The 27,093-nt window shown below is 41.7% G+C and overlaps 3 protein-coding genes and 5 non-coding genes across 8 annotated transcripts in view; 1 reads left to right on the top strand and 7 right to left on the bottom strand.

Annotated features, from left to right (window-relative positions):
* Positions 1 to 1,918: 1,918 nt before the first annotated feature.
* rab35a (RAB35, member RAS oncogene family a) lies at positions 1,919 to 9,901 on the bottom strand. The gene is made up of 6 exons (XM_076283741.1): positions 9,601 to 9,901; positions 8,602 to 8,652; positions 8,191 to 8,314; positions 5,539 to 5,663; positions 5,196 to 5,320; positions 1,919 to 4,477 (listed from the first exon to the last, which is right to left on the bottom strand). Exons 1-6 carry the CDS (start codon positions 9,650 to 9,652, stop codon positions 4,349 to 4,351), a joined length of 606 nt encoding a protein of 201 aa, XP_076139856.1. The 5' UTR covers positions 9,653 to 9,901; the 3' UTR covers positions 1,919 to 4,348.
* Positions 9,902 to 10,265: 364 nt separating this feature from the next.
* rplp0 (ribosomal protein, large, P0) lies at positions 10,266 to 14,155 on the bottom strand. The gene is made up of 8 exons (XM_076283742.1): positions 14,087 to 14,155; positions 13,212 to 13,319; positions 12,735 to 12,910; positions 12,505 to 12,592; positions 12,272 to 12,418; positions 11,541 to 11,726; positions 11,047 to 11,187; positions 10,266 to 10,477 (listed from the first exon to the last, which is right to left on the bottom strand). Exons 2-8 carry the CDS (start codon positions 13,263 to 13,265, stop codon positions 10,319 to 10,321), a joined length of 951 nt encoding a protein of 316 aa, XP_076139857.1. The 5' UTR covers positions 13,266 to 13,319; positions 14,087 to 14,155; the 3' UTR covers positions 10,266 to 10,318.
* LOC143123574 (small nucleolar RNA SNORA63) lies at positions 10,771 to 10,899 on the bottom strand. The gene has a single exon (XR_012986861.1). It is a non-coding gene; the product is annotated as a small nucleolar RNA SNORA63 (small nucleolar RNA).
* Positions 11,329 to 11,456, bottom strand: LOC143123573 (small nucleolar RNA SNORA63). Its single transcript, XR_012986860.1, has one exon. It is a non-coding gene; the product is annotated as a small nucleolar RNA SNORA63 (small nucleolar RNA).
* LOC143123575 (small nucleolar RNA SNORA63) lies at positions 11,928 to 12,056 on the bottom strand. Its single transcript, XR_012986862.1, has one exon. It is a non-coding gene; the product is annotated as a small nucleolar RNA SNORA63 (small nucleolar RNA).
* Positions 12,985 to 13,112, bottom strand: LOC143123571 (small nucleolar RNA SNORA63). The gene has a single exon (XR_012986858.1). It is a non-coding gene; the product is annotated as a small nucleolar RNA SNORA63 (small nucleolar RNA).
* Positions 13,444 to 13,571, bottom strand: LOC143123572 (small nucleolar RNA SNORA63). The gene has a single exon (XR_012986859.1). It is a non-coding gene; the product is annotated as a small nucleolar RNA SNORA63 (small nucleolar RNA).
* Positions 14,156 to 22,815: 8,660 nt separating the features above from the next.
* Positions 22,816 to 27,093, top strand: part of dym (dymeclin) — a 71,916-nt gene continuing 67,638 nt past the window's right edge. The window contains exons 1-3 of the mRNA XM_076283743.1: positions 22,816 to 22,980; positions 25,236 to 25,431; positions 26,864 to 26,916. Coding sequence (XP_076139858.1) covers positions 25,292 to 25,431; positions 26,864 to 26,916 — 193 coding nt within the window. The 5' untranslated portion in view covers positions 22,816 to 22,980; positions 25,236 to 25,291. The remainder of the gene's footprint in view (positions 22,981 to 25,235; positions 25,432 to 26,863; positions 26,917 to 27,093) is intronic.

Below are 27,093 nucleotides of genomic sequence, written 5' to 3' on the forward strand. Positions count from 1 at the left end.
TGACAAAACAAAGGCAGATCAGAGGAAAGGTGAACTACAGTATGCAAGTCAAATAGAGATGAAGTCCTCAGACATTTTTGACAGGTCTGGAGCTCTTGGTACTCACAGATCACAAATGTCGCTTTGGAGTTTGATGTTAAAAGAGTAGCAGAGGCAAATGAAGATGTTTGAGGAGTTTCATCTGTGCAGCTGAAAAGTCGATTCGTTCTTTCACAGAGACCTTTCTCTCACAAAGAATCTTTTCTGGGCAGATTAGGTTCTTCTTGACAGAAATGCAGAAACGCTGGCCCCAGCTGTGGCACAACTGGCTAGGGCACCTGCACCGTACGCCGGCGACCCGGGTTCGATTCCCGCCCCGTGGTCCTTTCCGGATTCCACCCCTGCTCTCTCTCCCATTCGCTTCCTGTCACTCTCCACTGTCCTATCATTAAAGGCATAAAAAGCCCAAAAATAAAAAAAATGCAGAAACGCACTGTTTGAAAGCCAGTGTGTCAATTCACCACTTCTCTGCATGGGGCAAGCTATAGGTATCTCAACTGAAGCCAGATGAAAGTCCACAGTTTATGATTCTTGTAGAAATTACCATATAAAAGCTGTCGTCCATTTACTACACTCTCCAAAATGTTAACCATGTTACACGGCTACATAATAAAGTTTAAAACTGGTTTGTTTAATTGTATACTGTACTACCCTATCATTGCGCTTGTGTCTGAACATAACACTTCTGCGCTGTGCTTTTGCAGGGACAGGGTAGTGAAACCCCAAACGGGTGAACCCTCAAGCACAGTCGGAGGATAACTCGACATGTTTGCATTGTGTAGCACAAAATTAGGGCATAAAGTCGCAGCACAGCTGAGCTCCCCCATACTGAGCCTTTCCTGTTTCTCTATTGGTCATCTCCACAACGGCTCTGCGTGACGCTAACAAGGCAAAAAGGGAAGTGAGAAAACATCAAATGTGATATTTCACCGCAGAAAATTCCCACTTCCTATCAGTGGGAGGAAATATAAAAGCATCTTAGGGACTGGCAGAAGTGCATCTTTTAGAGGATTCATCTGTATTATTCACACCTCATTAAGCCTCTGACCAGATTCATTTCTTGACCACAGATTTATTACATATTATTTCAGGGAAGAGAATGAAACAAAAGCATCTGAAAAGGTCTGGGTTGAAACCGAGCACCCCTGAACTGATTATTGATTTCCCATGGATGAACATGGGCGTATAGCCGACGAGTGTTTATTCATGGTGACAGATGGTGAAACTGGAGCGCAGGACCCCAGGTCACCGCAACAGCAGGACGAACAAATGGGGACAGTGGGAGATGAGAGGCGGCATGATTAATACATTACCACATAATTACCATTGCAGACTGTAAGAACACGCTTAAAAATCATCCCATACAAACGAACACCAAAGATGAGTGCAGCATGCAACAATCAAACAGCAACACAAATGTGTGTGAAAGAGCATTAGTTTTTTTTTTTTTTAAGCCATGGGTTCCCTCTAATGACAATAACTTCCTACTTACTATACCAAATGCAAGGTTATTACTAATTTTCTGTATTTGGTCACATCTCAGTATTCAGTTACAACAGAGGCTTACAGATACTATCTGCAACCAGAAGCTATGCTAAACCATCGCAAAAATAGTGCCAACCACATCCCACAAAAGACACAATCATTTGTTTGAGCAACATAACAAGCTTTTGAATATCAACAGCCCATCTGCTATTTGTTTGGTGATCCTCGTAGTGCAGATGCAAACCGAAAGGCCTATTACTCTAATAAGGTTTTGTGTGATACAGCACCTTCATGTGGCCACTGAATAGTATTACATTCGCAAGGGTACCCAGGACGCATTGCTTTTATATTCTATATTTAGAACAAACTTTATATAAAGAACATCAAACATAAATCCATTCTCTTAAAATGTTTATTATTGGTTAGATTCATGATGGGGCAAACAATGACTTGAGTGGCAACATTTCATCTTTCCAGTGTACACCAGACCAGTACATACACATATAGAAACACACAAAACAGACGCATATACCGGTGTCTATATACACACATGCGTGTTTGTATATGTGTCGTTTGTGCATATGCATGTGCACACAGTGTGTGGTAACATTGATATCCACACATAAATAAACAGGATGATGATCTTTCAAACTTTATGTTTTTGTAAATAAGCTTTTTTGTGGGGCTCCCATTTCTCCTGGGTTTGTAAAGGCGGCTGTCTGAGCAGTGAAGATTAAAACTGTAATCGTCACCCCAGGCTCGGGGGAAGTGACGGGGAACTCATTAAGTCAACCTGCTAAGCTTTGTCCAGTCACTCTACAGCTCTATGAAATGCTGACATTTGAGCTGTCAAACTAATCACACACTTCCTTTCAAAGCATTTTTTTTTTTACAAGCATGCTGGTTTAAACTTTTCATTGTTCAGATATGTTCATTTTGTTCTTTAACGTCAACCCCTCAGCCATCGGTTCTGCATGGAGGAGCTTTCCTTTTTTTTGTTTTGGCTGCTGCGGTGGACGGGATTTCCGCCTGTGCTTCTCCAGTAATTGGCACACATCACTGGCCAGTCTGGTTGTCAATCAGCGGCCTGCTCTATAATAAACATACTGATGCTCAAGTCTCAAGATGGCCATAATATTGCCCGTGCCCATGGCAACTGTTTAAGACTACACAGTGTGGTCAGTGCCTGTGAAAACCATCGGCCTGGTCCCAAACACGCAAAAGCCACCACCCTCCGTGTACTGACTCAGTCATAGTGATCTCTCTCCCAGATTAAGTGCTGGTGGTTTGGGGGCTCAGCTTCTACGGCCTGGGAGCCCCTGTAGAGAGAGATTATGGCATCCATGTCTGACTGGCACTCACATCTATATATATATGACTGTACGCAAGCGTGTGTATGAGTGTGTGTGTGTGTGTATGAGTGATGGAGATGTTGGATGCGGAGGTGTGTGTGAATTTGGCATGAGGCTTGCAAGGTGGTACTGACAGCCCGCAAAGGTCCAACATTTCTTCTCAGTCTCCTACACACGTGACCAGTGCCATGGCATTGCCTGCCACACATCAGCAGAAGCCCTAACCCAAGCCCAACTTACTCATCACCGCTAATGCATTTACCACAGAGAACCACGGCACTGCTTCCTGTTAGAACCCGTGCCTATTAGAACACAGAGATGTCCGGTGTTGTTGTTAGCACAGCTTACGAGAATGCATGTCCAGTTGTCTTGGGTTTGACAGTAAAGTTCTGGTGCGACTCTACTGGCTCCAAGGTCTGATTCTGTGGCAGTAGTCAAAGACAGGCTTAGACCCTTAACACCTTTTCATCTCTAAACACATTTGTTTTGTTTTTTTGATTGTTTTTTTTTACAGTGGTGTAGTTTGTTAGTAAAAAAATACAAATTTACAAAAAGAAAAGATAGAACAAAAAAAAAGGCATAACTTTCTCTCTGAGAGATTGGCAGGGAGAGTGGGGAAAGGGGGGGGGGGGTGGAGTGAGATTGGTCCATGGTGGCCACAGATAGTTTGTCTTCATTTAAAGTGTAAAAATCACCAAAACACAAGGGGGGGAGCAAAACTGGCGACAGGACTGGGGGATCCAATAATAAACATTAAGAAGTAGGAGAATGGCAGATTTCTTGTTGGCTGGTCTGTTGGATCCGTTTTGCCGATATGAATTCCGACACGAGCACTTTTCAGCTGGCTGCTCCCATCGTCTTCATAATTGTTTGTTTCAGCACAGTCCACTCTGACATAGTTGACTTGGATCACAGACGTCTCTCTGCTGGAACTTTGCATTCAGAGGGAATTGATAAAAAAAAAAAAAATAGGGAAGCATGCTGTAAGGGATGGGGTGGGGGAGTTTGAATGCGAATGCAAGAACAGAAAAAATATATATAATTTTTTATCTCCATAAAAATCTGACGGTCGCCGCGGCGATGGTTCCCCTGAAGACGGGGAGATGCGCCGTTTGTTTCCGTCCTGATTAAAAACTGTACATTTGAGTTTGCACATGTCCTTAAGATCCCAAAAGTCCATGTTTCTTTTTTTCTTTCTTTTCTTTGATTAAATCTCTAAATAGATATATTTCTTCTCTTTTTTTACTGAGTGGAGTCCGTCTCTGGGGGTTGGCGTCAGATTATTCTTTCCTGGTTTCTCTCCCTCTCTGTCAGTTCAATGATGGCTGTGTTTGTCTGTTGTGTGTATGTAAGCATGTGTCTGTGTGTGTCTGTGTGTGTGTGTGTGTGTGTGTGTGTGTGTGTGTGTGTGTGTGTGTGTGTGTGTGTGTACATGTGCATGGGTGATAAGAGTGTGATAAGGGTCCAGTCTGTTAGCAGCACTTTTTCTTGCGTTTGCTGTTCTTGCTGAGTTTCACCACTTCGCTCTGCTGCTGCTGCTGTTGCTTGGCGACCGACTCTTTCCGGGCCTTCAACACTAGCTCTGTGATGCAGTTAAACATCTGCGTGGTGCCGTCAGGACACAGACACACACACAGACACAAACACACACACACACACGGAGAGAGAGAGCAAGAGAGAGATACGCACAGACACACAAACAAAAAACAGAGTTAGGCTTGATGATTGATCCATAAATATAAAATGTCAAAACACTTGCCATCATGCACTGACAAACACTAAAAGGCTTTGATTCGCAGCACTGTATGCTTTTACTCGGGAAACACCAAAACTTTGTCCTATTAAGACGTCACATTTTGAAAGGTATGCATGTCTGTTTTAGCATGCTGCAAATGTGTCAATAGCCAGTTACTTTGGGAGGCAGTCAACACTATGGTAGCCCTGAGAGGAAGGCCAAACTACACAATATTAACTAATTGTTGTTGTATTTCGTCTGCACTTCAACATGCACATATCTTACAGCAGTGTTAACGTCACCAAGAGGTGATATTAATCATCAAGCTCTCTTATCTCGGTCCTCTGCTGTTCTGAGGTCAGATTTTAAACTCTGCATCTGATTGTTTGTATTAAGGGGAGTTGACCTGGCAACAATAGTGTAAGGGCAGAGATGAACACTTGTTTCTCGATCTAACCTCTCACCTTCCTTCCTCCTCATGAGAGGATATGACCCCTGTTGTGACCTTTAATATATGACATGCGACCTTCCCTACAGGTCTCCCACTTGGCTTCCACACCCCCATGTCCATCAACAGGACTTACATCCTCTACGTTGATGTTCTCCTTGGCACTGGTCTCGAACAGCCTGATGTCCATCTGCTCAGCAAACTTCTGCGCGTCGGCCGTCTCCACTACTTTGGAGTTCGGGTCGTCATTCTTGTTGCCCACTAAGACATTGAGAAGTGGAATTAATATAAAGTTTTGGAGTTGAACAGTAGTAATTAGTAATTATTCATTAGTAATTAGTAATGTTAATTAATAATTATTTCATGAAATACATGCAACTCTGACTAAAGAGTGCGCCACCCTTATTTGTACAAACTGCATCAACACAATGTCAAGTATGAAAAGCTAGGAAGAATATCAAAGACACGTAGGAATTTACCTAATATTCGACAGACATCGTCACAGTTCTGGTTGATTTCGTGGAGCCACCGCTTGACATTGACGAATGACTCTGCGCTGGTGACATCATAGACCACGATCACCCCGTGCGTCCCTCTGTAGTATCTGACATGGGGAAAGGGAAATGGAGTGAGCAGACGCCTGATGAGTCGGTTGTCTGTCTTTGCTTTGTGTCTGTGGCATTTTGTGAGCTTCCAGACTAGTGCAGCCTGTGAGAGGAAGTGGTTTAGTATGCCTTTCTGTAAGTGTGCGTGTGTGCGTGTGTGTTAGAACACAAAGGCATGACCCAAAAGCCACATCAGTTCCTGAGCAGAGAAGCAACCGCTCTCTATCTGACAGGAAGACGTCGTCTGAGGTGACCTGACATACCCGGTCTCTGTCGCCCAAGCGCAGAGTACACCATGGCGGGTGGGGAGAGTGGTGAGGGACCCCAGTACGGAGACAGTCTATGCTCTCTCCGATTGATCCACATTCACGGCTTCAAAAGTTGCAACACACTGCTCACAGCAATATACTGGCTTCCCTCCCTCCTTATTATTTCAAAGATATATCAGCTTCAGACATCCCCCAATGGCAATCATTTTGATTAGGGAGTGTAGGGACACTGCAAATGACTTTAGTTTTAAACTGTACTGAAAGGCATTGGATTAACTACTTCATAAAGTTCACTAATTGGCTGACTACAAATTAAGGGGACCAAGTTCTTCTCAACCAAGAACTTTCAGGCTATGATCCTAAGATAACCTGAGTTGAGAAGCCAAAGCCAAGTAAGTATAAGTATAATACTTACTTATAACCTGAGTTGAGAAGCCAAAGCCAAGTAACTGTAGAACTATAGAAACTCACTAACAAATATGAAAGTAACAACTGGGATGGTCATTTTCTGCATTCTGCATGAAATGAAATAAGAGAAATGGAAAGCTTCAAATATGACACACACACACACGCACACCTTACTCCAATTCCAGTCCAGGGCTTATTTTCCCCCTGGTACCTCTCACAAGAGGGCTTGCACAGAGCCGCTCAGCCAGGCTGAAATTCACTTACTCCTAATGAGACACCATGCCACATGGCTGCAGCTTACCATCAGGCCTCATCAACAACAACAACAACGCCCACGCCTGTCAGTCTCAGAGTCCTGCCCGGACACAGGCCACTGTGTTGACCTGTGTCGGACTCCAACCCAACCCATACCGAAAAGCCACACCTTTAATGGCTTGATCAGGGCAAAGAGTGTAATGTCAAAGAAGAAAAAATCCTAAATGTTATGGACGCCAACACTTTGATGCCATAAAAAAGTCAGCTGAATTCACTTAATTGCTTTATGTAATGTTTACAACCCCTCAACAATCTGATAATGCATACAGGGATCTGATAATGTATACAGGGACAGAATGACGTCACCCAATCTGTGTGACAAACACCTGCGAAACAATGACACGTCTATCTGCAAACAGAGCTGAGCTGTTGTTCTGTCTATGAGTATGAGCTGCACTCCAAAGACCTGAGTTCTTTCCACAGGTCAGCACATGTAAGTTCATTTCCCAAAGGGCAACAGTCCATTCCCTGGGCGACAATCTGACACGGACAAGACTTGCTATTCACGGCACAGTCCAGTAATCGCGTACGCTGCCCAGTAGGGAGCCCATCCACATGGCAGCTCAACACACAATCCCTGTGATCCACACTCATCTCTACTATGAGCAGACGTCAATGAAAAGTTATTTCCACTGTCAAGTTCAAACATGAGCTCTGTGCTCTTGTCCAACACGTGGCGAAGACACAATGGCACACATGTAAAATGGTTGTAGGGCATGCACATTGGCAGACACATTGTAGCATGCCTGTAGGGCGTACACATCAAGCAGCTCTTGAGCGCTGTTGTGCGCCATCATCTACACGCCCAAGGATCACACCATACAGTCAGGGGAATTGAGGAGTGTTGGACAGTGGTGGCAAGCAGCACCTGAAAAAGGGAAGTGTGCGACTGAGCTATAAAGGATGCCGCTTCTCTCTCTCTAGCGCACAGCGCTGTCTGCTGAGATGGCATGTTCCTAACTGAAAGCGTTCTGTGAATGACTGGAATGTGCAGAAGAAAAATCTACAGAAATCTAGAATAAAAAAGGATAGATTCTACGGAAAGAACTTTACAAATATTTGGGCAAGTGATTCAATGAGGATCTTCACTTAAACTGATATAAATTCAACATTAAAGGTTAAGGAGGGAAAAGAAGGGTGGGTTTGTCGGCCGAATTCGAAGGAGCCTACGAAATGGGACAGCACTAGTCGCGCTACTATGACGCAACCGGTCTACGAATCAGGCCTTAGAACCATATAGCCCCTGAAATGAGACACGCTGACTGTACGATTTACAGTCCTGTGATTCATATTAGTCTGTGGAAATTCAAACACATTAGAGATTCTACACAAGGCCACTTTCTTATAGCCACCCCTTTCTCCAAATTCTCCAACATCAATAGAGCCACAATGCCATTATTCCACAGGCTGAAGATCAAAGTGCATCCCTCACAAACACCATCAGTCAGACCCAAAGGTGTGTACATCACAGATAGCCGTGACAGATGTGGCCGTCATGGTTCGCCGCTACCCAGCGTGCATTGCTTTTACTCACGTGGAGGTGATGGTGCGGAAGCGCTCCTGTCCAGCTGTGTCCCAGATCTGGAGCTTCACCTTCTCTCCGTTGATCTCCACTGTCCGGATCTTAAAGTCCACGCCAATTGTGGTGATGTAGCTACCTAAAGCACAAACATGCACACACAAGGTTTGATCGTGTGTTCATGTACATTAAGCATAAGCACATACATACTACTGCTGTACACATACTTATGTTCTTTTCCCATTACATCACACATACACCCCCTGAAACTCATTAATATCTGTGCCACCACATCTCCAATAACCTCTTCGTTAGAGGCCAGAGTTGATGTACAGGCTTGGTTCATAAGATCTATCTTAGTAGTGTACCATCCAATACCCTTCACTGGTTTGTACTTCACTTCTACAATACACATACACAACTTACCTGAAAATGTGTTGTCGGCGAACCTAAGCAGCAGACTGCTTTTCCCCACACCTGTGAAACAGAGCAGAGTTGAGGGTCGCATGATGGCTTAACATCACACACAGATGCCAATGCACAGTGAAATGATGCATCAAAGGGTCCACAGTACGCACGCACTGTCGCTGGATTAAACAAAACAAAACACAGAGACACAATGGCAGGAGTCAACGCCCAGACAAACATTGGCCCCATGTAATGGCCAGATCAACGTAGCAGGACAACAACACTTCTTCACTGGTTAGCAAGCGGTAGTCAGGTTATTCTTCATCAAAGTGGTTAACCAATTAGCTATCAAACACAATTTGAAACGAAAAGTAATCTTAAACCAAAACTACGAGTGCACGTCGATAATGATAAAACGATAGTCAAAACAGGTTCTCTTGGGGCTGCTGGCATAAATCAAGCTTGTCAAATTTAAGAGGATGGCCGGCAGGCAGATGAATTACTTGTAGCAAAAGGGCTGCTAGCTAGCTGGCATAACTGCCAAACTGGTTTATCCTTCCGTCGCTAACTGCCGACAGTAATGTATATGCAACTACTTTGTCTGTATTCGTTACCTCTGAATGTGTTTTTCTGAACAAGAATTCAAAACATCGACAGAGTAGGTTTTTTACATCTCAGTATCGATGTTACCACCGGTTAGGAAGCCGAACAACTTGCTCCCCGCCCTAGAAAGCTATCTGCTAGCTAGCGAATACAAGCAAGCTAACTAGCTGACAGGCTAACTTGCTAGTGAAACTGGTAGCAAACTAGAGTAGCATCGTTTTATCATTTTGTTTTCATGCCGACAAAAAGGCTGTTTATTAATTCGATCATCCAATTAAATTAGTGGTAGAAAACTATTCCCATGCCAAGAATCTGTCAAAAAACGCGAAGCACCACTGCCAAATATCAATACAAATGTGTGGCGTTAAACTATACAGGCCTATTTCCCGTCTGGCATCCCCAGGCTTTCCTTACCGCTGTCACCGATAATGAGGAGCTTAAAGAGGTAATCGTAGTCTCTCGCCATCGCAGTGGTTGGGGTTTTCGACTATTCGACGTATCCTCTGTTCCCCCCACAGAATGTTTAACGCCAAAAAGAGCTGTCCAGGGATGCAGCTAGTTAGCGTCACCCTCCCCCGGCTGAGAGTCAGCTAGATTTCTTTCTCCTGGAATTTCTCCCCTTTGCCGGCGGGTATATTATAAAGGTATCGTAAAGCTAAAGCAGGATCACACCCATCGACATCGCCGATTAACAGTTCCTGCGAGCACACACAGGCTAGCTGGCTAACCACAGCTCAAATCCCACCCACTTCGCGAAACGCTTGAACGTGATACTGCGCAGCCGCACACCAAAATTACAAGCATGGTGGGGACTTTTTTTTGCGATGCCTACTACAACTAAGGCCTTGACCAGGCAAACTCAGGTTCACTTCGTAACCAATTGGCATTGCAAAAAGGTAATGCTCAACTTAATGTCACAAAATAAATCTGTTAAAATTCATTTGTCAAGACAGTGCGGTCATAATCAGCCTCTACAACCTCCTAAATTGGATCCTCCTTAAACACTTCTAAAACCTCCTAAATTGGATATACATGTATCTAAAACTGTATTCATATTAATCACACCAGAGAAATCAAAGTCATTCAGAGGTTTCTTTTATTGGTTGGTAGAACAGAACATGAGTTCACTGATTTAGTCAAACAGTCCAAAGCCCATGTCATCATCCGATTCCTCAGACTCCTCCTTGGCAGCCTCCTTGGCTGCAGCAGGAGCAGCAGCCTCTTCTGCTGCAGCAGCTACTGGTGCCACAACGGCCGCAAAGGCAGACGGGTCAGCCAAGAAGGCCTTAACCTGGGGGAGAGGAAAACAGCGTTTAAGACATCTTCCCAAGAAACAATACATCAGATAAGTGATCCTACTGGCTTTCAGCATCATTAGTAAGTATCAGTCAGAGTTCTTGACTGGGTTTTGTGAAATTGTCAAGAATAGGGATTTAGTGTCCAAGACCAAACGTCCCAGGCTACTATGGGTTCAAAGAAAGCACATCTGTGCACTGAATGATCAATAGCCACTTTCCAACCCTTAAAGCCAATTTGAATATGTAATTGAATCAACCAACATTGATGAAACCCATTCATGTGCACATGTCTGTAACTAAGCGTCCCTGGCAGTCTTGAGATGTAGACAGACAAGGATAGAAAGAAACAGATTTTCTATGTGCAGGGGGAACGACAGAGTAGCACTGATCAGCTACACTGTAACTTTACCTGCAACTTGTCACTTACTGGAGGGTTATAACCAAAGACCAAACATCTTAGGCTACTATAGATTCAAAGGCACTTCTGTGCACGGGTTGATCAGCAGCCATTTTCAAACCCGACCCCCCCTAAACAGCTTAAGTAGTAACTACGTGAACTCACCTTCTCTGCCAAGGGGAAGGAGTAGTCAGTCTCCACGGCGACAGCAAGGACTCTCTTGTAGCCGTTAATGATGGAGTGGGGGATGGAAGCCAAAGTGGGGTACCCAATCTGCAGGCACACACTGGCGATGTTCCTCACGCCCTACACATTTTATATATAGAATAAAAATAAAGAGGACTTGTGATTAGCATAGGTTTTTAGAGCCATCAGATGCTACATAAGCACAGCTCAGCACATTAGTAAACACCTTGGTTAGTAATATACTGGGAAAACAAGTCATGAATGTCTGAGACCAAGCGTCCCTGCCTGCCGTGGAATTGCTGACAGACAGGGATAGTAGGAAACAGATTAATGTTTGCAGGGGGAACGACAAAACAGCACTGAACAGTTGCCATGTAGATATCCTGCATTGGTTCATAAACAAGAGCCCACTCAAACTAATTGAAAATGCTGAAGTCATCTGGTCAGCTTGCACGTCAAGTGTGTCCACGCACCTCAAGGAAACGCTTGTGCAGGGCCTCCTCTGTGATGTCCAGCACCTCAGGGCTGTACACACTGCCGTTGTCGTACACCTGCTGGATGATCAACCCATAGGAAAAGGGCGAGATGTTCAACATGTTCAGCAGCGTAGCCTCGCTGGCGCCCACCTTATCTCCAGGCTTGATCAACTGCACGTCGCTCTGTAAGGAAAAACACAAAGCCGTGAGTGAAGCTCTGCCCAAATTAGATCCTGCAGCGTGTAGAGAACTGGGACATCACTTTAAATAGAATGTAAAAACCCTTAGCCATGTCTTCAGTCAATATTGATCAGACTTAGCCATTCCTCATGTCAACTTGGGTATATTAACCAACATTAATGAAACCAATTTGTATGTGTGCACATGTCTGTAACCCAGCGTCCCTGGCAGTCTTGAGATGTAGACAGACAAGGATAGAAGGAAACAGATTTTATATGTGCAGGGGGAACGACAGGGTAGCACTGCACAGCTACACCGTAACTTAACCTGCAGCTAGTCACTCATTGGTGCTTTAATGTTAGTTTAAAACAATCATCTGATCAAGGTTAAGGCCGCTGCCTGAAGTCAGCTTACACCAGCTACTACAAAACACTGTTTGGTTAGGTATGGGTTAGATCATTAGCTGCATGTTATATGCCCAAACTGTGGCACTCTGACCAAAGCAGATCCAGCAGCATGAACTGAGAAGAGGAGCACTGCAAACATACCAAGATTTCAATGGTTCCTCTGGAGATCTTAGTGGTGATGCCCAGAGCCTGGAAGAAAGAGGTCTTCTCAGGACCCAGACCAGTGTTCTGGGCTGGCACAGTTACATCACAGGGGGCAATAGCACCTGCACGAGCAGCAGCTGGCACCTAGGCATAAATCAGTGGTCATTATGGGCTTCACAAATGTACAAATTACTGTACATGTACCATGTGAAACAGATGCGAAGATTTACTTTGTTGGCCAGCAGCATGTCCCTGATCTCAACCAGGTCCTCCTTGGTGAAGACAAAGCCAACATTCCCCTTAATGTGAGGAAGCAGCCTGAAAAGTAGAGTTCAAAATTAAGCCCAATAGTCAATCATGAGTAACAATCAGAAGTCCATTAGGATCTTGCCAGGTGCATCTGGATTCACTTGACAAGCAATTAGGGTCAACATATCACAGATATAAAGATGCCGCTCACCTCTCCAGGGCAGGGTTGTTTTCCAGGTGGCCACGGATGGCTTTGCGCATCATGGTGTTCTTACCCATGAGCACAACAGCCTTTCCGCGCAGAGACAAGCGGATCTGCTGCATCTGCTTGGAGCCGACATTGTCGGCACCCACAATGAAGCATTTTGGGAAGTCATCCAAGAGTTGCTGTCCAGGTGGATAAAACCACAGTTAGTGCCACAATAAACATTTTTAAGGGACAAAACAAAAAACAATGAGAAATGTCTGAAACCAAGCGTCCCTGGCAGTCGTGGGATGCAGACAGACAGGGATAGTAAGAATCGAATTTCTTTATGCAGGGGGAACGACAGAGCAGTACTGCACAGCTGCTCCGTAACTTAACCTGCAAATATTCCATTTTTGAAGCCTTATATACAGGACTGATAAGTTGATAAATTTGACACATCCTACGAGTTTCACACATTACTGCTGTCAAGACAACACTTACGATGATCTTCATAAAATAGTTGGACTTCCATGTGGCCCTGTCTTCCCTGGGCATCTTTGCAGTGCTTCCAAGGATCGCTTTAGCGTTTTAAAGACAAGGTGAAGAGTGCTGCAAAGACAACAATTTGTTAGTTTTATAACCAATGGTAGTACAGAGGCATTAGTTACACGTTTATGTACAATATTTAGTGACATCTACGATTAAACTAATTCGTACATGTACCGTTAAGGACATGTCTGAAACCAAGCGTCCCTGGTAGTCGTAGGATGCAGACAAACAGGGATAGTAGGAAACAGATTTCTATGTGCAGGGGGAACGACGGTATAGCACTGAACAGCTAATCCGTAACTTAACCTGCAACTGTTATGAATAGATATTTTAAGGTTGTTAGACATTAGGTGCTAAGGTCCTGGCCAACTAACAGCTTCCTATGTGAATTAAATCTAATGTTAATGTTAACTATGAAGTGATCCTGCGTGTTAGCTTCAGCAAACTTTAGCCTTCAGTAACATCATGAGTTAAAACCGTTTAACCCAACTGTAACACCACCGCCAGCATAAAACCATACGATTTAGTTTACCAAATAACAAATCGGAAAAATTCAAGTGTACCGACTGATCGAAAACACCAATTTAGCCTATGTGCTACACTGGACACATGGCGCCACTCGAGCACAAGAACATGGCTGCTGGCGCTGAACAGGCCGCAATTTAATTTAAGTCGGGATGGCTCTTAAATCGTTGCGATTTTCGGCCACTAGTATGACTAGTAAAATACAGAAACGTGTTATGTTTAAATACATGGTGCTTAAATCAACTAGAAATTATTAAAAACGTTTTAAATCTTCATTTCAGTCGTCAGCCATGGGTCCTTACCTTGCTTCGTTGAAGACGCGTGCAAGAGAGAGACTGGAAAAGGAAGCGGAAAGAACTTATACAGGCAAAGGAACCAATCACAGTCGCGTTTCAACAAATAGAGGCGTTTCTTGATTGGCCAATCTCGTTCTTCAATGAGTTTCACAACGGATCAAGTCCTTATTTGTTCATGTGTATTCAGATGTTGTCTACTTTGTTTTATATTGATTGTCACCAGAGTCCCGTCTTATTAGACATTTTCTGTTGTCACTCAGGGTCTTGTCTTTTTCATGCATTTGGTCTCTTTTACTCAAATGGCAATTGGTTTTGTAATAGAATATTCAATGTAGGGTACAACTAGCATGCATTTTGAAAATGTATCAAAATATGTTCTAATTTTTAATCAAAATAAGAGGGATGCGATGGCATTGCTAAATGAATTGCCATCTGAATAAAAAAACTGCAACCACAATCCGTGGGGAACCAGCTGAAGTTGAAGGCTATATGAATACAAATATGGGCACTGTCATTGATGACAAACTGCATTTTGTCACAAAGGGTGCTTCTGAAAAAATGTCAACAGCGCCAGTATTTCTTGAGGAAACTACACTGAAGTGAGCAAGATTCTAAAAATTTTACACCTCCTTTATTGAAAGTATAGGCTACTGACCTTTTCATGCTGATTTTCCTCAAAATGCACTTCAATAGAATTTCATACTTTCAAAGAAAACCTCTGCTGCTATTCAGTTTAATTCCTGGTTCCTTTTTCCTTTTTTCCTGTGTTTACATCAAATCCCGTGTCTGTGAAAAGGTAAAAAAAAAAGGCATGTATGTATTTAATTGGTAGCAGAGATACAAAAATGTAGCAACTACTACACAATCACATTCATCACCCCAGACCCATCATGTAATTTGACATCTACATAGTCCCAACTAATCCTGGACTTAAAGAGAAGAAAGAAGATCCATATTTATTGAAGGTATAGGCTATTGACCTTTTCATGCTGATTTCACTCCCTCTCAATGAAAAATAAGAAACACCTCCAGAGCATTGTGAACACATGTACTAAAATCATTGACATCTCTGACATCACTGCACGACAAGGCAACACTAAGGAAAGCCAACTGCATCTTAGAACAGTGTTTCTCAAACTTTTTCAGACCAAGGACCACTTAACCAATAAAAAAAAAACTCACGGACCACCTAGCTAAAAAAAAAACCAGTAGACCTACTTCAGCAGTATATTACACAATAGGCCTACTCACTGAACCACCTTGTTTATTGTCTTTGAACCTTGCTTATTGTGTCAGAGGATTCATATGATTTAAACTGGCGTAGCTTACATAGGCAGTGTTGCAGAACTGTTTGGATTTACATACAAGTTGGTTCAATATGGCAAAAAAAACTCATCCATATTATATTTTACCACATCTGCTCGCGGACCACTTGGGATAGCTTGCGGACCACCAATGGTCCCCGGACCACACTTTGAGAAACACTGTCTTAGAAGACTCTGCCCATGTCCTACAAAGAGTTTTTGAAAGGCTGCCCTCTGGCAGGCGTCTGCGCTGTCCTCTGGCTAACAGGAAGAAGGCTACCTTTTTAAGCTTAACTTTTGAGGCTATTCGCATTTTGAACTGAATTCTCCCAGGCCCCTCCTCGATCCCTCTCCTTTTTTTTCTGTTCTTTCTTTTGTCCTGTCTTATATGTTGTGTTATGTCTTATGTCACTATGCCTGCATGGAGAAATTGCCCCTCGGGGATAAATAAAGTTTTTTTAATTGAAATGCAATTCAGTATGGTAGAGTGTGGTTAAACCCCCCCCCCCCTCTTATATTTCACAAACTATCATGAAGTAAAATGTTGTAGTTATTATTTCTATGCACTATGTTGTATACCACCATAAAATGGATGTAATGTACTTCAAGAAAAATGGATTTTAAGGTGGGTGTTCTAATTTTCAGCAGTCACTAAAACAATGTTTGAAAGAATGTCAATTCTAATTTTTCAGCAAAATAATTCAAACTGCCACTTTGCATATTGAATTACATATTGGAGATAATATTTTCAAATTGCATGACGAAATTGCCAATTTAAATTGCAAATTAGGCTATTTGAATAAAGGTGCCAGTATGCTCCCAGATCATCTAATAAAACTTCTTTCAAAAATAGGTCCTGGTAATTTGCCTATACATGCAGGGACAACCTTTCAAAAATCAGTTTTCACATTTCTAATGTGCCTGCTCACTACAGTTGTCACATGTGGTTTCCCCTTGTTTTCTTTTTGGAGTGATTGTCCTGGAAAATGAATCATCTTTCCCAGGACACAAATTGTAAAACATTTTGTGAAAATGCACTTCAGAATTAGCCTGACGAGCCAGACCCACATGTAAATTTGCTGCCGCTAGATTTATAGGCTACTTCAGAATTTCATACTTTTGAAGAAAACATCTGCTGCTATTCAGTTTAATTCCTGGTTCCTTCTTCCTTTTTTCCTGTGTTTACATCAAATCCTGTGTCAGGTAAAAAAGGGCATGATTTGTAAGATACAAAAACGTAGCAACTACTGTGCAACCACATTCATGACCCTAGACCCATCATGCAATTTGACATCTAGTCCCAACTAATCCTGGACCTAAAGAGAAGAAAGAAGACCCATATACAAGAAACCAGGTCTATATTTCCACATTAATTAAAAAGAGTAAAAAAAAGAACTGCAGCATGGTAAAAGGTGTCAAAGACAAATGGGAGTGCATTTCTATGAGGGAGTGCATCAGGACAAATATTGGTATGAGATTGGAAATCCCACAACACTGTGATGTGGTCTACAATATTTATGCAGGTCATCCTTAAAATATCAAAAATATTCACAGGTTGTCAGAAATAAAATCCATTGGAGCAGGAGCAATTGAGGTCATCATAAAAGGCCCAAAACAAGGGACTGAATGTACAATTAGGGCTGCAGAGAGGATCATTGGAGCTTACCTTCCCTCCATCCAGTACCTGTACTGGTCCAGGGTCAGGAAAAGGGCAGCAAAAATCTCTGCAGACCACTCACACCCTGGTCACAAACTGTTCAACCTCCTTCCCTCTGGCACAATATGGGCACTGTTCGCCAAAACAGCTTCTTCCCCCAAGCAGTGTCGAACGCTCAGAAATAGCCCCCCCCCTTACACTGAACAAAGTCAAGCAAGGCTGTTCTGCTCATCTCATGTATACTTCAATCTTACAATTACGATATTGTTATTAATACATTATTGCACTGAACTGCCTTGCACTATATTTATCTTAAATGTCAGTCTATACTGATATTGCACTATTCCCACCCTCTTTCAATATTGTATCTTGCCTGTGTCTGTTGAAGTGTCCTGACAGGGACAACAAGGAGGCGGACATCCCCAGGAAATCTTTCACTTGCATTTGCTTACATCATTTGACCTACACATAGGCCTAAGTTAAAAGAGTCATGCCATACTTTTCCATTCATTTTATAACATTCCTTAAATAATCCCCATAACAAATGAGAACCAGTGTGACTTAGGGCCCATTCATGCAGTGCTATGCAGATTTGGTTGAACGTGTTCATGCTGTGTTGACCACAATGCATGCTGGTTAGAAATGTCTGACTTTCTCCATGTGGACAGAACTTTGTCGTAATTGGACCTCAGGCTTCACTGGCCCATGTGATCCATGATATGTTTACTTGAAGTATTTCAGATCCATTTTCTATGCAGTGGCAATTTTAGGCTTTTAAGGGTGCTCAAGCATTTCATTTTAGCACTTTAATTTCACGAACAACAAAGGTGGCAAACGCTGCAAGATCGCCAATTCTTTACACCAATGCTATGGGAAGTAAGTTATCTGGCCGTAACAGCGAAGCTATACCAGGCGCGTAACTGAAGCGTTCCGTTCGCGACACGTAAAATCCATTTTAGATGAATGGTCTATTTTTTTCGAACGTACGCGCCGCTGTCACGTCTGGTGTAGCCAGGGATGGATTACTGCACGGGCCTACCGGGCCCAGGCCCAGGGGCCCAAGAGGTCAGGGGGCCCTGAAGCCCAAGCCTTTGCATGGAATCATTGCCTCAATATCAACAAATCAGGATGTAGGCTATGAATCTGATTGAATTTAGTATTGGCCATCCCCAAAATGCACCAAAATACAGGAAATCACATTTAGAAATTAAAAATTTTCTGGCAGAGGACCCCCAACCCCCCCCCTCCCACATATGCGACTATTAGTGGGGGGTTCCTTAATACATCTGGGCCCAGGGGCCCGAAGGTTCATAATCCGCCCATGGGTATAGCTACTTCGGGGCAGCCGTAGCCTACTGGTTAGCACTTCTGACCTGTAACCTGGAGGGTTGCCAGTTCGAGTCCCGACCAGTAGGCACGGCTGAAGTGCCCTTGAGCAAGGCACCTTCATGGCTGAAGTGCCCTTAAGCAAGGCACCTAACCCCTCACTGCTCCCCGAGCGCCGCTGTTGATGCAGGCAGCTCACTGCGCCGGGGTTAGTGTGTGCTTCACCTCACTGTACACTGTGTGCTGCTGTGTGTGTTTCACTAATTCACGGATTGGGATAAATGCAGAGACCAAATTTCCCTCACGGGATCAAAAGAGTATATATACTTATACTATACTTCCCTTGATTCTATTACGGAACGTTTCAGTTACGTGCCTGGTGTAGCTCAGCCCTTAGGCTATAGACAGGTCATCTGCTGGAAACATTAGGCCTAGTTTTTGGGCAAAGTTTTCTCCATGGATTCCTGGTCAGAACCCCTATTGGAACAGATTAAAACTTGGGGCATGTTGAATTTTGTCCAAAAATCCAATATGGCCGCCGTATTCCAAAATGGCACATTTTTACACACTTTTTCCTATGCTATGGGGACATTTCCAGTAAAAACAGTGTAATTTTAGCAAAAAACTGTCCTTTTCTATCAAATACATATTTACAGAGGTTAACTGATGATTTTAAAACCCTAAGTATTTTTCTAACAATTTTACATTTCCTTTCCTTTAATAAGCCTCTTACAGGTTAAATACAGTTCAAATAAATTGGGTACCTTAACTTAAACAGATTAAAACATATGGCATTTAGACATTTTCCCAAAAACTATATATAAATATATAAATAAATATAAATATATATAAATAAATATAAATTCAATAATATCCCCAAAATGGTGAATTTTTGGGTCTACACTTTTGGCTAAGCTAGAGGTTTTTCTTTTTATTAAAAACATTTTGACAAATGTTAATTGATATAAGAAACAATATAGTTCCATAAAGGTGATGGAATTACAAAAAATACTATTTTATCACTCAGCTAGATATATTGTTACTATTACTATATTAATGATAGTAATACTTAGAGCTGCTGAGAGAAAATTACGTAAATCCAGAAATGGAAATGGTCTTAGTAACTACCAGTCTTTGCTATCATCTTTTTCATTCACTGTTACACTTGCAAAAAAGACATTCTATCAGAGCAAGATTGAGAGCACAACTGACAGTAGAAAACTTTTTCAACTTTCAAGTCTCTTCTCAATCCTCCACCACTGCCATACTTCACTGTCAGCAGATGACTTTGCAACATTTTCACTGAAAGTTGCTTCACCCTCCTGTTGTGTTCGTTTTATGTTTACTAGTTTTGTGTTCCCGGTCAAAAATTACAGCTGCATTATAACTTGTTATAAATACACAGTAACACACATATTATCATCTAATGTTGTGATAGACCTTTGTAAGAAGTTGTGTTCTATTGGATATAATTTTAATCTTCCATTTGGTATTTATGGCCTGCAGGCCTCACTGACCTGAGCTCATGCAAGTCAGAAAGGGGAAGATTCCATTGGGGAAAGGTTCCAATGGGGGCTGGCATAGAAGCAAAGAGGGGGAGTGAGGGTGTGTTTGTGTGTGTGTTTTAATGTACAGAAGTGCATATACAGTCCATCTGATCAATAAGTATGTGGCTGGACTCAATTTTATACACTGACCATTTTTCCACCGTTAATTTCTAATGGCCAGTCATTTTTGACCGAAAATACACACTAATGTATATATAAACAAACATATAAGGGTTATTGTCATTAAGCCTGCCCTGGGTACACCAATTGTCTTGTCCAATTTTGTTATCTTACATCCGTTGCCCTCACAGATTCCTGCAGCTAAGCTGGGATGTACATTACATTCCAATAAAGGTTATTGATAACATGCATGCCTCTGAAGTTTTGCACCATTAATACTTATTGGCAACTCATCATATCTTCAGCTACATGAAACACATGTTAATGCTCAATACTACACATACAGGGGAAAATAAGTATTGAACACGTCAACATTTTTTTCTGTATAAGTATACGTGCTTGAATTTTTCACCAGACATTAGTATTAACTCAGATAATCCACCCATATAAAAAATCCAAACATTAAAGTCCATAGGTAGAGTTATGTAATAAAGTGGAATGACACAGGAAAAAAGTATTGAACACACCTGCTGAAATTTCTTAAATACTTTGTGGAAAAGCCTTTATTCGTAATGACAGCTTCAAGGCATTTCCTGTATGACAAAACTAATCAGTCACTGTATTCTGGTGTGAGTTTGGCCCATTCTTTTAAACAGATCGTCCTTTAATATTGAAGATTCCAGGGGTCCATCTTGTGAATTCTGATCTTTAGTTAACTTACAAAACTGTTCAATTGGATTGAAGTCAGGGCCTTGATTTCCTTTCTCTGAAACCAATTGAGAGCTTCCTTTGCTGAATGGTTTGGATCATTGTCCTGCTCGAAGGTCAAGCCATGTCTCATCCTCATCATCCTGGTGAATGTAAAGATTCTCCCGAAACAAAATGACTCCATTCATCATTCCTTCAACTGTATGAAGTCTGCTAGTACCATGAGATGAAAAACAGCCCACACCATGATGCCACCACCTCCAAACCTCACTGTTGGTAGGGTATTTTTAGGGTGATGCACAGTGCCATTTCTCCTCCAAATATGGTGTGTAGTATGACATCTGAAAAGTTCAATTTTGCTCTTGCCTGACCAGAATAAATTCTCTCAGTATTTCATAGGATTGTCCAAATGTGTAGCAAACTTTCAACGAGCTTCAATGTTTTTCTTCAGTAATAGTCATGCGGGATGAGCGTGCATAGAGGCCATGGCATTGGAGTGCATTACATGATTTTCTCTGTAACAATTGTACCTGCTGCCTCCAAGTCTTTCTGGAGCTTTCTCCGAGTGGTCCTTGGCTCTTGGGCTACTCTTCTGACTATCCTTCTGGCTTCCTGCAAGGCGATCCTGTGCATGGCCAGTTGATGATGCAGTGATTTTCCTTCAACTTGCAGATAATGGCTACAATACTGCTTGCTGGATGATTCTGAAGTTTTGAAGTACATCTGTAACCAGTTCCATTGATGTGTTTTGCAACAATAAGGTTGCAAAGGTCTTGGGAGAGCTCTTTGCTTTTACCCATCATGAAATGTTTCTTGTGTGACACCTTGGTAACAAAAAAAACTTTTTTTAGCCTACCAGTATGTACTAACCCAGCTTATATCAATTTGCACAGATAGGAGGGATAATTTCTCTAACTACTTATAGATTCCAGTTTGTTCCTTGCCATTCCTTGCCTTTTATGTGTACTGCTTTTTCTTAGCGTGTTCAATACTTTTTCCCTGTGCCATTCCACTTTTTTACTCATAACTCTACTTTTAGATATTAATGTTTGGATTTTTATGTATGTGTGGATTACCTAAGTTAATACTAATGTCCGGTGAAAATTTCATGTGAATAGCCTCACTGGAAGTATACTTACTGAAAAAAATGTTGATGTGTTCAATACTCCCCCCCCCCCCCCCCCCGCTTATATGGTTCTTGATGTATTTGCATTATACTAAAATTCGCTCATTTTCAATGGGCATATGCGGCTGAAACAGGTAGCTAGTGCGTCCCAAATTTTAATAACATTATAGTCATTATGGCCTTTTGGGGAGGTGGGGTAGTGCACTATAGGCCCCTGTGGCGCGGCCTAAGCTTTTGTCCTTAATGGCATTTTTCCCTCTGACATTACTTTTACTTTTATACTTTAAGTAGTTTTACAACCAGTACTTTTACACTTTTACTTAAGTAAAAAGCTTGGGTTGATACTTCAACTAGAAGTCTTTTAAAACCCTAGTATCTATACTTCTACTTGAGTAATTAATGTGAATACTTTTGACACCTCTGCCCTCTTTTGCATCTTCCTTCAGCGGTCCATCGCAGTGCTACTTTTGTGATGTCATCAGATGGTTTCCTACATACATGCCCTAGCCATTTCCATCTCCTTAACAGTATTGTTTTCATTTCCAAGCACTCTGTTACACTGTGTAGCACACAATTTGTTATCTTCTTAGACCAGAATATCCTCAAGATCTTTCTGAGCCAGCTGTTGTGAAGCTGTTGTGATTGCTACTATTATAATATTATTTAAGTACTACTAAGCGGTGTAGTCTATTACTGTACTATACATGTTATAATGGTAGTTGTGGTCTTTTTGTTGATGTTCATTCACTCCAGGTTACTCTGTGATGTGCTTTTTTATATAGGCCCTGTTGTACTTGTAAGACAACCATCAGCGAATTGCACTGACATCTCAAGCAGGAGGGAGATGGCGATAATATAAATGTAAATCAAATGTAAGTTTTGGCACCTGTCACCTAGATCCTGTTGGGTAGTGACGTCACGAATACGCAAGTACCAGTGGCGACGTGGAAATATGGTGGATGAGTGGTGGTAACGTTGGATACTTCTACAGCACTTCTCTAGCGTATTAATAAACTAACAACACATTCTGCACGGGAATTATAAAACAGTGCAGGAACAACGTCACCTGACTTGTGAGACTACCACATCTAACGCAAACTGCAGTTTGCCAGGTAATACAGTCAGAATAACTGAGTTGCCACCGAGTTAACACGGAAAGCTATCATAGCTTGCTAGCGTTGCCTATGTAAATTAGCCTAAGATGTAACTAACGTTTCTGGAGACTTTGTATCAATTATATGTGCGGACTTTCTACCACGGCGTCAGTTGTGGCAAGGCGCACATTTTTCCGTGCTTGTCATTCGCTAATAAATAACGTTATCTTGGGTTTAGACTGCTGTTCAAGTCTCTTGCTAACAAGTTAAGTTAGCTATTGATAGGATGACTAAATATCTAGGCCAACTCAACTCAACTCAACGTCATGAACGAGAGTCACCAACAGTGTAAGATGACTAAAATATAACCGAATAACGTCCGTTGCCGATAAAGGGGTAAATTAAGTAGGGCCTATGTCGCCAAAACTAAATTATGTCGTATCAAATCGCTAGCTGTTCAGTCCTGGCAACCTCAAGCTAACTTAAAAGGCATTTTGTACGTTCAGCTCAGTGAGGAAGACTGAATAGTTGGTTTGCATTTGTTAGTACCAGTGTGATGTGCTGCATGCTGTATTTTAGCTCTGATGTTGCTGTTAGTCATTTGTTAGATTGCTTTTGTATGATCAGTAGACAAAACGACAATTTGCGATTTCTAGGACCGTTGTCAAGCAAGCTAACCAGCTGGTGGGGCAGTGCACACGCCCCATGACTCAGTTTCTAGAAGTAGCCTACTCATATGTGGTGTTCTGTGAAGGTCTTGACCAGTGGATATTTATGTAAACAAAAGTCCTAATCCATTTGCCATGATAAAGGCGAGGAATTAACTTCATATTAGGAACTGAGATTACCGTTGAAATATGTCACATGATGCACGACGACTAGATTTATCAGGAAAGTATATGCAAGTAGATAGTGGTGTTGTGTGTATACTCGACTTGCGACGTCTTTTGTCCCCGTGACTCGATCCGGGATCCTATAACCGTCTCGGGACACCTGACTACCTAGCCGTCCTCCCCTATGGTCCTCCCCCTCAAGACACGCAACCTCTGGAAAGTTTTCGATGTATTAAATGTAACTGTTCAACTAGAAGCAGTAAACCAGCTTTTATATAGCACTGTAGAATTAACAAAGTTGCAGGGCAGTGCAGGAACTGAATATAATTAAGAAGTAAGATTGCAAAGTATTGCATTAAAAAGTCAACTTTGGATCAATCTCAGATACTTTTTGTTTGTGGATGCATTCTGGATTTCAGTGGATATGTCTTGAGGCATGGCCTGCCCACATGGTCTTTTTTGGTCCTACTCCTTTAGTCAACTCTTCCATTTGTATTTGCTTGTCCAGTTGCTCTTTGTGCTGTGTTTGCTGTACTTTGTGCTGTCTTCAAGCTAAGCTATTTATCGGAGTATGAACCTCTGCAGTGTTTCCCACAGAATTTAATTCTATTTGTGGTGGTAGGTTTGCAGAATTAACTTTAATTTGCAACAGTTTTTAACAAATTAGCGCAGCGTGGTTATGATGCTAACCAGCTTTAAGCACAATTTAGTACAACCTGGAAAATCATTGTGTGGTGGTCAATGTTGATATTGTGGTGGGCCGCTACAAATAAGTCAATGTATGGGAAACACTGCTCTGCTCATTCAGTACCATATGACCAATCTGACCATTTGTTGCCTCGGTTATTCAACCTTTGTAAAATTTTTATTTTATTCTAGTTTTAGCCTATTATGTCATCTTCAAATGATCATTGATCCAGTGTGATTCAATGTTCTGATATGCATTTAGGAATGGAAGCGTTTATTCTTGCACTGTTGCACTGTTTGACTTACTCATTTGCACTATCACCATGACACTCATTCACACAGAGCACCTTACCTTACCTTATGCACTGAGAACCACAGGCTCAGTCCCTGCTTCAGTCATTGCAAGCACACCTGATTGATTATTCACCCACTATGTGGATACTGTTTTTTAGAATTGTTTTTGATTAAGTTTTATTTAGTATAATTTTGTATTTTGTATATTTTGTATATTCTTTATCTTCTACAGTCCTTATTGCTTAGGTGTGTTTTTTATATTATATACTTTTAATTACTTTTTCTGCTGTTATTGAATGTGTGTGTGTGTTGTCTGTATGCTACTGTGACCTTGAATTTCCCCTAGGGATCAATAAAGTATATCTATCTATCTATCTATCTATCTATCTATCCATCCAGGTAAGCCTAAATGTTTGAAATATTGTGTTTTTCTAAGTGTTATAACACTCTGATCCTCAGGGTTTGATGTTTAGAGTGATGAGGCCTTGAAGAGGTTAGCACATCACTGTCAGGAGATGGGAGCCAGCACTAGTCAAGTTAGTGACCTGGCAGAGAACCAGAGCCTGCAGAAACTTATTGGTACAGAGTCCATCTCTGAGAATGACCCTTTCTGGAACCAGCTTATTTCCTTCACCATCACAAGCCCCACCTGCAGGTGAGTAGAGACATGGTTATGTACCACCCGGTCTTGTGTGCATTTCCCCTATTTATTGTCGTTCCTCAGGTAAAGTCAAGTTTATTTATATAGCACATTTCAAACATATGAATCATTCAATGTGCTTTACATAAACAAAAGCAAAGAGTAATAGTAAATAAATATGAAAATGGCAATAAAAACAGCTTAAAAAGTAAAGTATATAATAATTAAAAAGCAAACATGAAAGACGCAAGGTAAAAAAAAAAAGACAGATTTAGAATTTGTAACTCAGTTATAACAGGCAGTGCATTTGATTGTGGTTCTCAAAGTGTGGGGTGGGCCGCACTAGTGGGGAATGGAGACATGACGGGTGGGGCGTGACAAACAGGAGATCCATACACATAAACATAGGAGTCATAAACAGACCTACATATAAATTAAAGCACCATCAGATCCAGGGGGACTAAGAACCAAACCAGAACCAAAATGCGAAAATAATATTTTAACATTGCCATTTTGATGGGGTGGTTGGGTCAGGTGGGGCTTGAACATTTCCCAGCTCCAAAATTTCCCACCTCCAGAGTGGGGAATGACAGAAAAAGTTTGAGAACTACTATGTTAGACTGACAAACTTTGGTTTAACAGAAGGGGTCTAACTCTAAACCTGGTCACAGACCAGACTCAAGATGCAATACCCATGTGAGATAACCCAATTTGAAATAAGTGTGTATGTCTTTCTAGGGTGCACAGCTGTATGCAAGCTAGGTATTTGTCAGGAGTTATTAAAATTGTAATATCATGTACCTAGTTAAACCCTTTAAAAATGACCTAGAAATACCAACAGTTTGTGAAGAAACAACCGTAATGACTCAACGTCAAAACACATATGGCCAGTGGTGCCAACATATCAACTAAAGATAACAAACCTGTTAGTGCAGCACTGGTTCTGTTTTAATACCACTTTGTGGTGCTTTATTACAATGTAAGCCAATGGAAGAAAATGTGATGGTGTGTTCAAGACAAGAAACTCCACATAGCAACTTTAAAGAATAGTGTCTTCCTATTAAAATGGAACATTTATTGAGGGCTGAGACTTCAGGCTGTATGATTAGATTAGATTATATTAGATATAATATTAAACTTTATTGTCATTGTGCAGAGTACAAGTACAAAGACAACTAAATGCAGTATAACATATATGAAGTACCATTCAACACTACTGATGGTTAATGGTATTTACCATTAACATTGCCATTTTTAATTGAACTGCATTTGTATCAGATTACTTTTCCCATTGAGGGTTGAAGCAGTTAGTAATCAAGGATCTTTGCTTTAACCGTGAAAGGAAGAAAGCTGGCCTCTTTGGCCAAGAAACCCTAGTTTGAAAGCAGAATCATGCTGCTTGTACCTATGCTCCCTTTCTCATCCTACTCCTTTTTGCCCTTTGCAGCTCTGATGCAAAACTGCTGGAAGAAGCCATCATTCCTCTGGCTAAAACCCTGAGTATGTATTATGTTTGCTTGCTTGATTATGCACCACACTTCAATCTTAACTCATTACTTCATCAGCTGGCCCTTATGCCTGGGCTTGGTGGGTTGGGTGATGCATAGCATACAAAGACAGGCTTTCATAGCTTACAGTAAATATATACAGTACTCTAACCTCATCAAGCCACACAGT

Source organism: Alosa pseudoharengus, unplaced genomic scaffold, assembly GCF_046254945.1.
Source record: "Alosa pseudoharengus isolate Yale_2024_CS ecotype anadromous, Long Island Sound unplaced genomic scaffold, YU_APseudo_1.1 YU_APseudo_1.1_scf_14, whole genome shotgun sequence".
NCBI lineage: Eukaryota > Metazoa > Chordata > Actinopteri > Clupeiformes > Clupeidae > Alosa > Alosa pseudoharengus.

Bases quoted from the DNA above. Each gene is read 5' to 3' on its own strand.
- rab35a (XM_076283741.1), bottom strand. From the start codon at position 9,652: ATGGCGAGAGACTACGATTACCTCTTTAAGCTCCTCATTATCGGTGAC. The intron at 8,653-9,600 runs GTAAGGAAAGCC...TCTGTTTCACAG, and splicing joins CCTCATTATCGGTGACAGCG to GTGTGGGGAAAAGCAGTCTG. The intron at 8,315-8,601 runs GTAAGTTGTGTA...TTTGTGCTTTAG, and splicing joins CGCCGACAACACATTTTCAG to GTAGCTACATCACCACAATT.
- rplp0 (XM_076283742.1), bottom strand. From the start codon at position 13,265: ATGCCCAGGGAAGACAGGGCCACATGGAAGTCCAACTATTTTATGAAG. The intron at 12,593-12,734 runs GTGAGCGGCATC...TCTACTTTTCAG, and splicing joins AACAACCCTGCCCTGGAGAG to GCTGCTTCCTCACATTAAGG. The intron at 10,478-11,046 runs GTGAGTTCACGT...CCTCTCCCCCAG, and splicing joins CCTTCCCCTTGGCAGAGAAG to GTTAAGGCCTTCTTGGCTGA.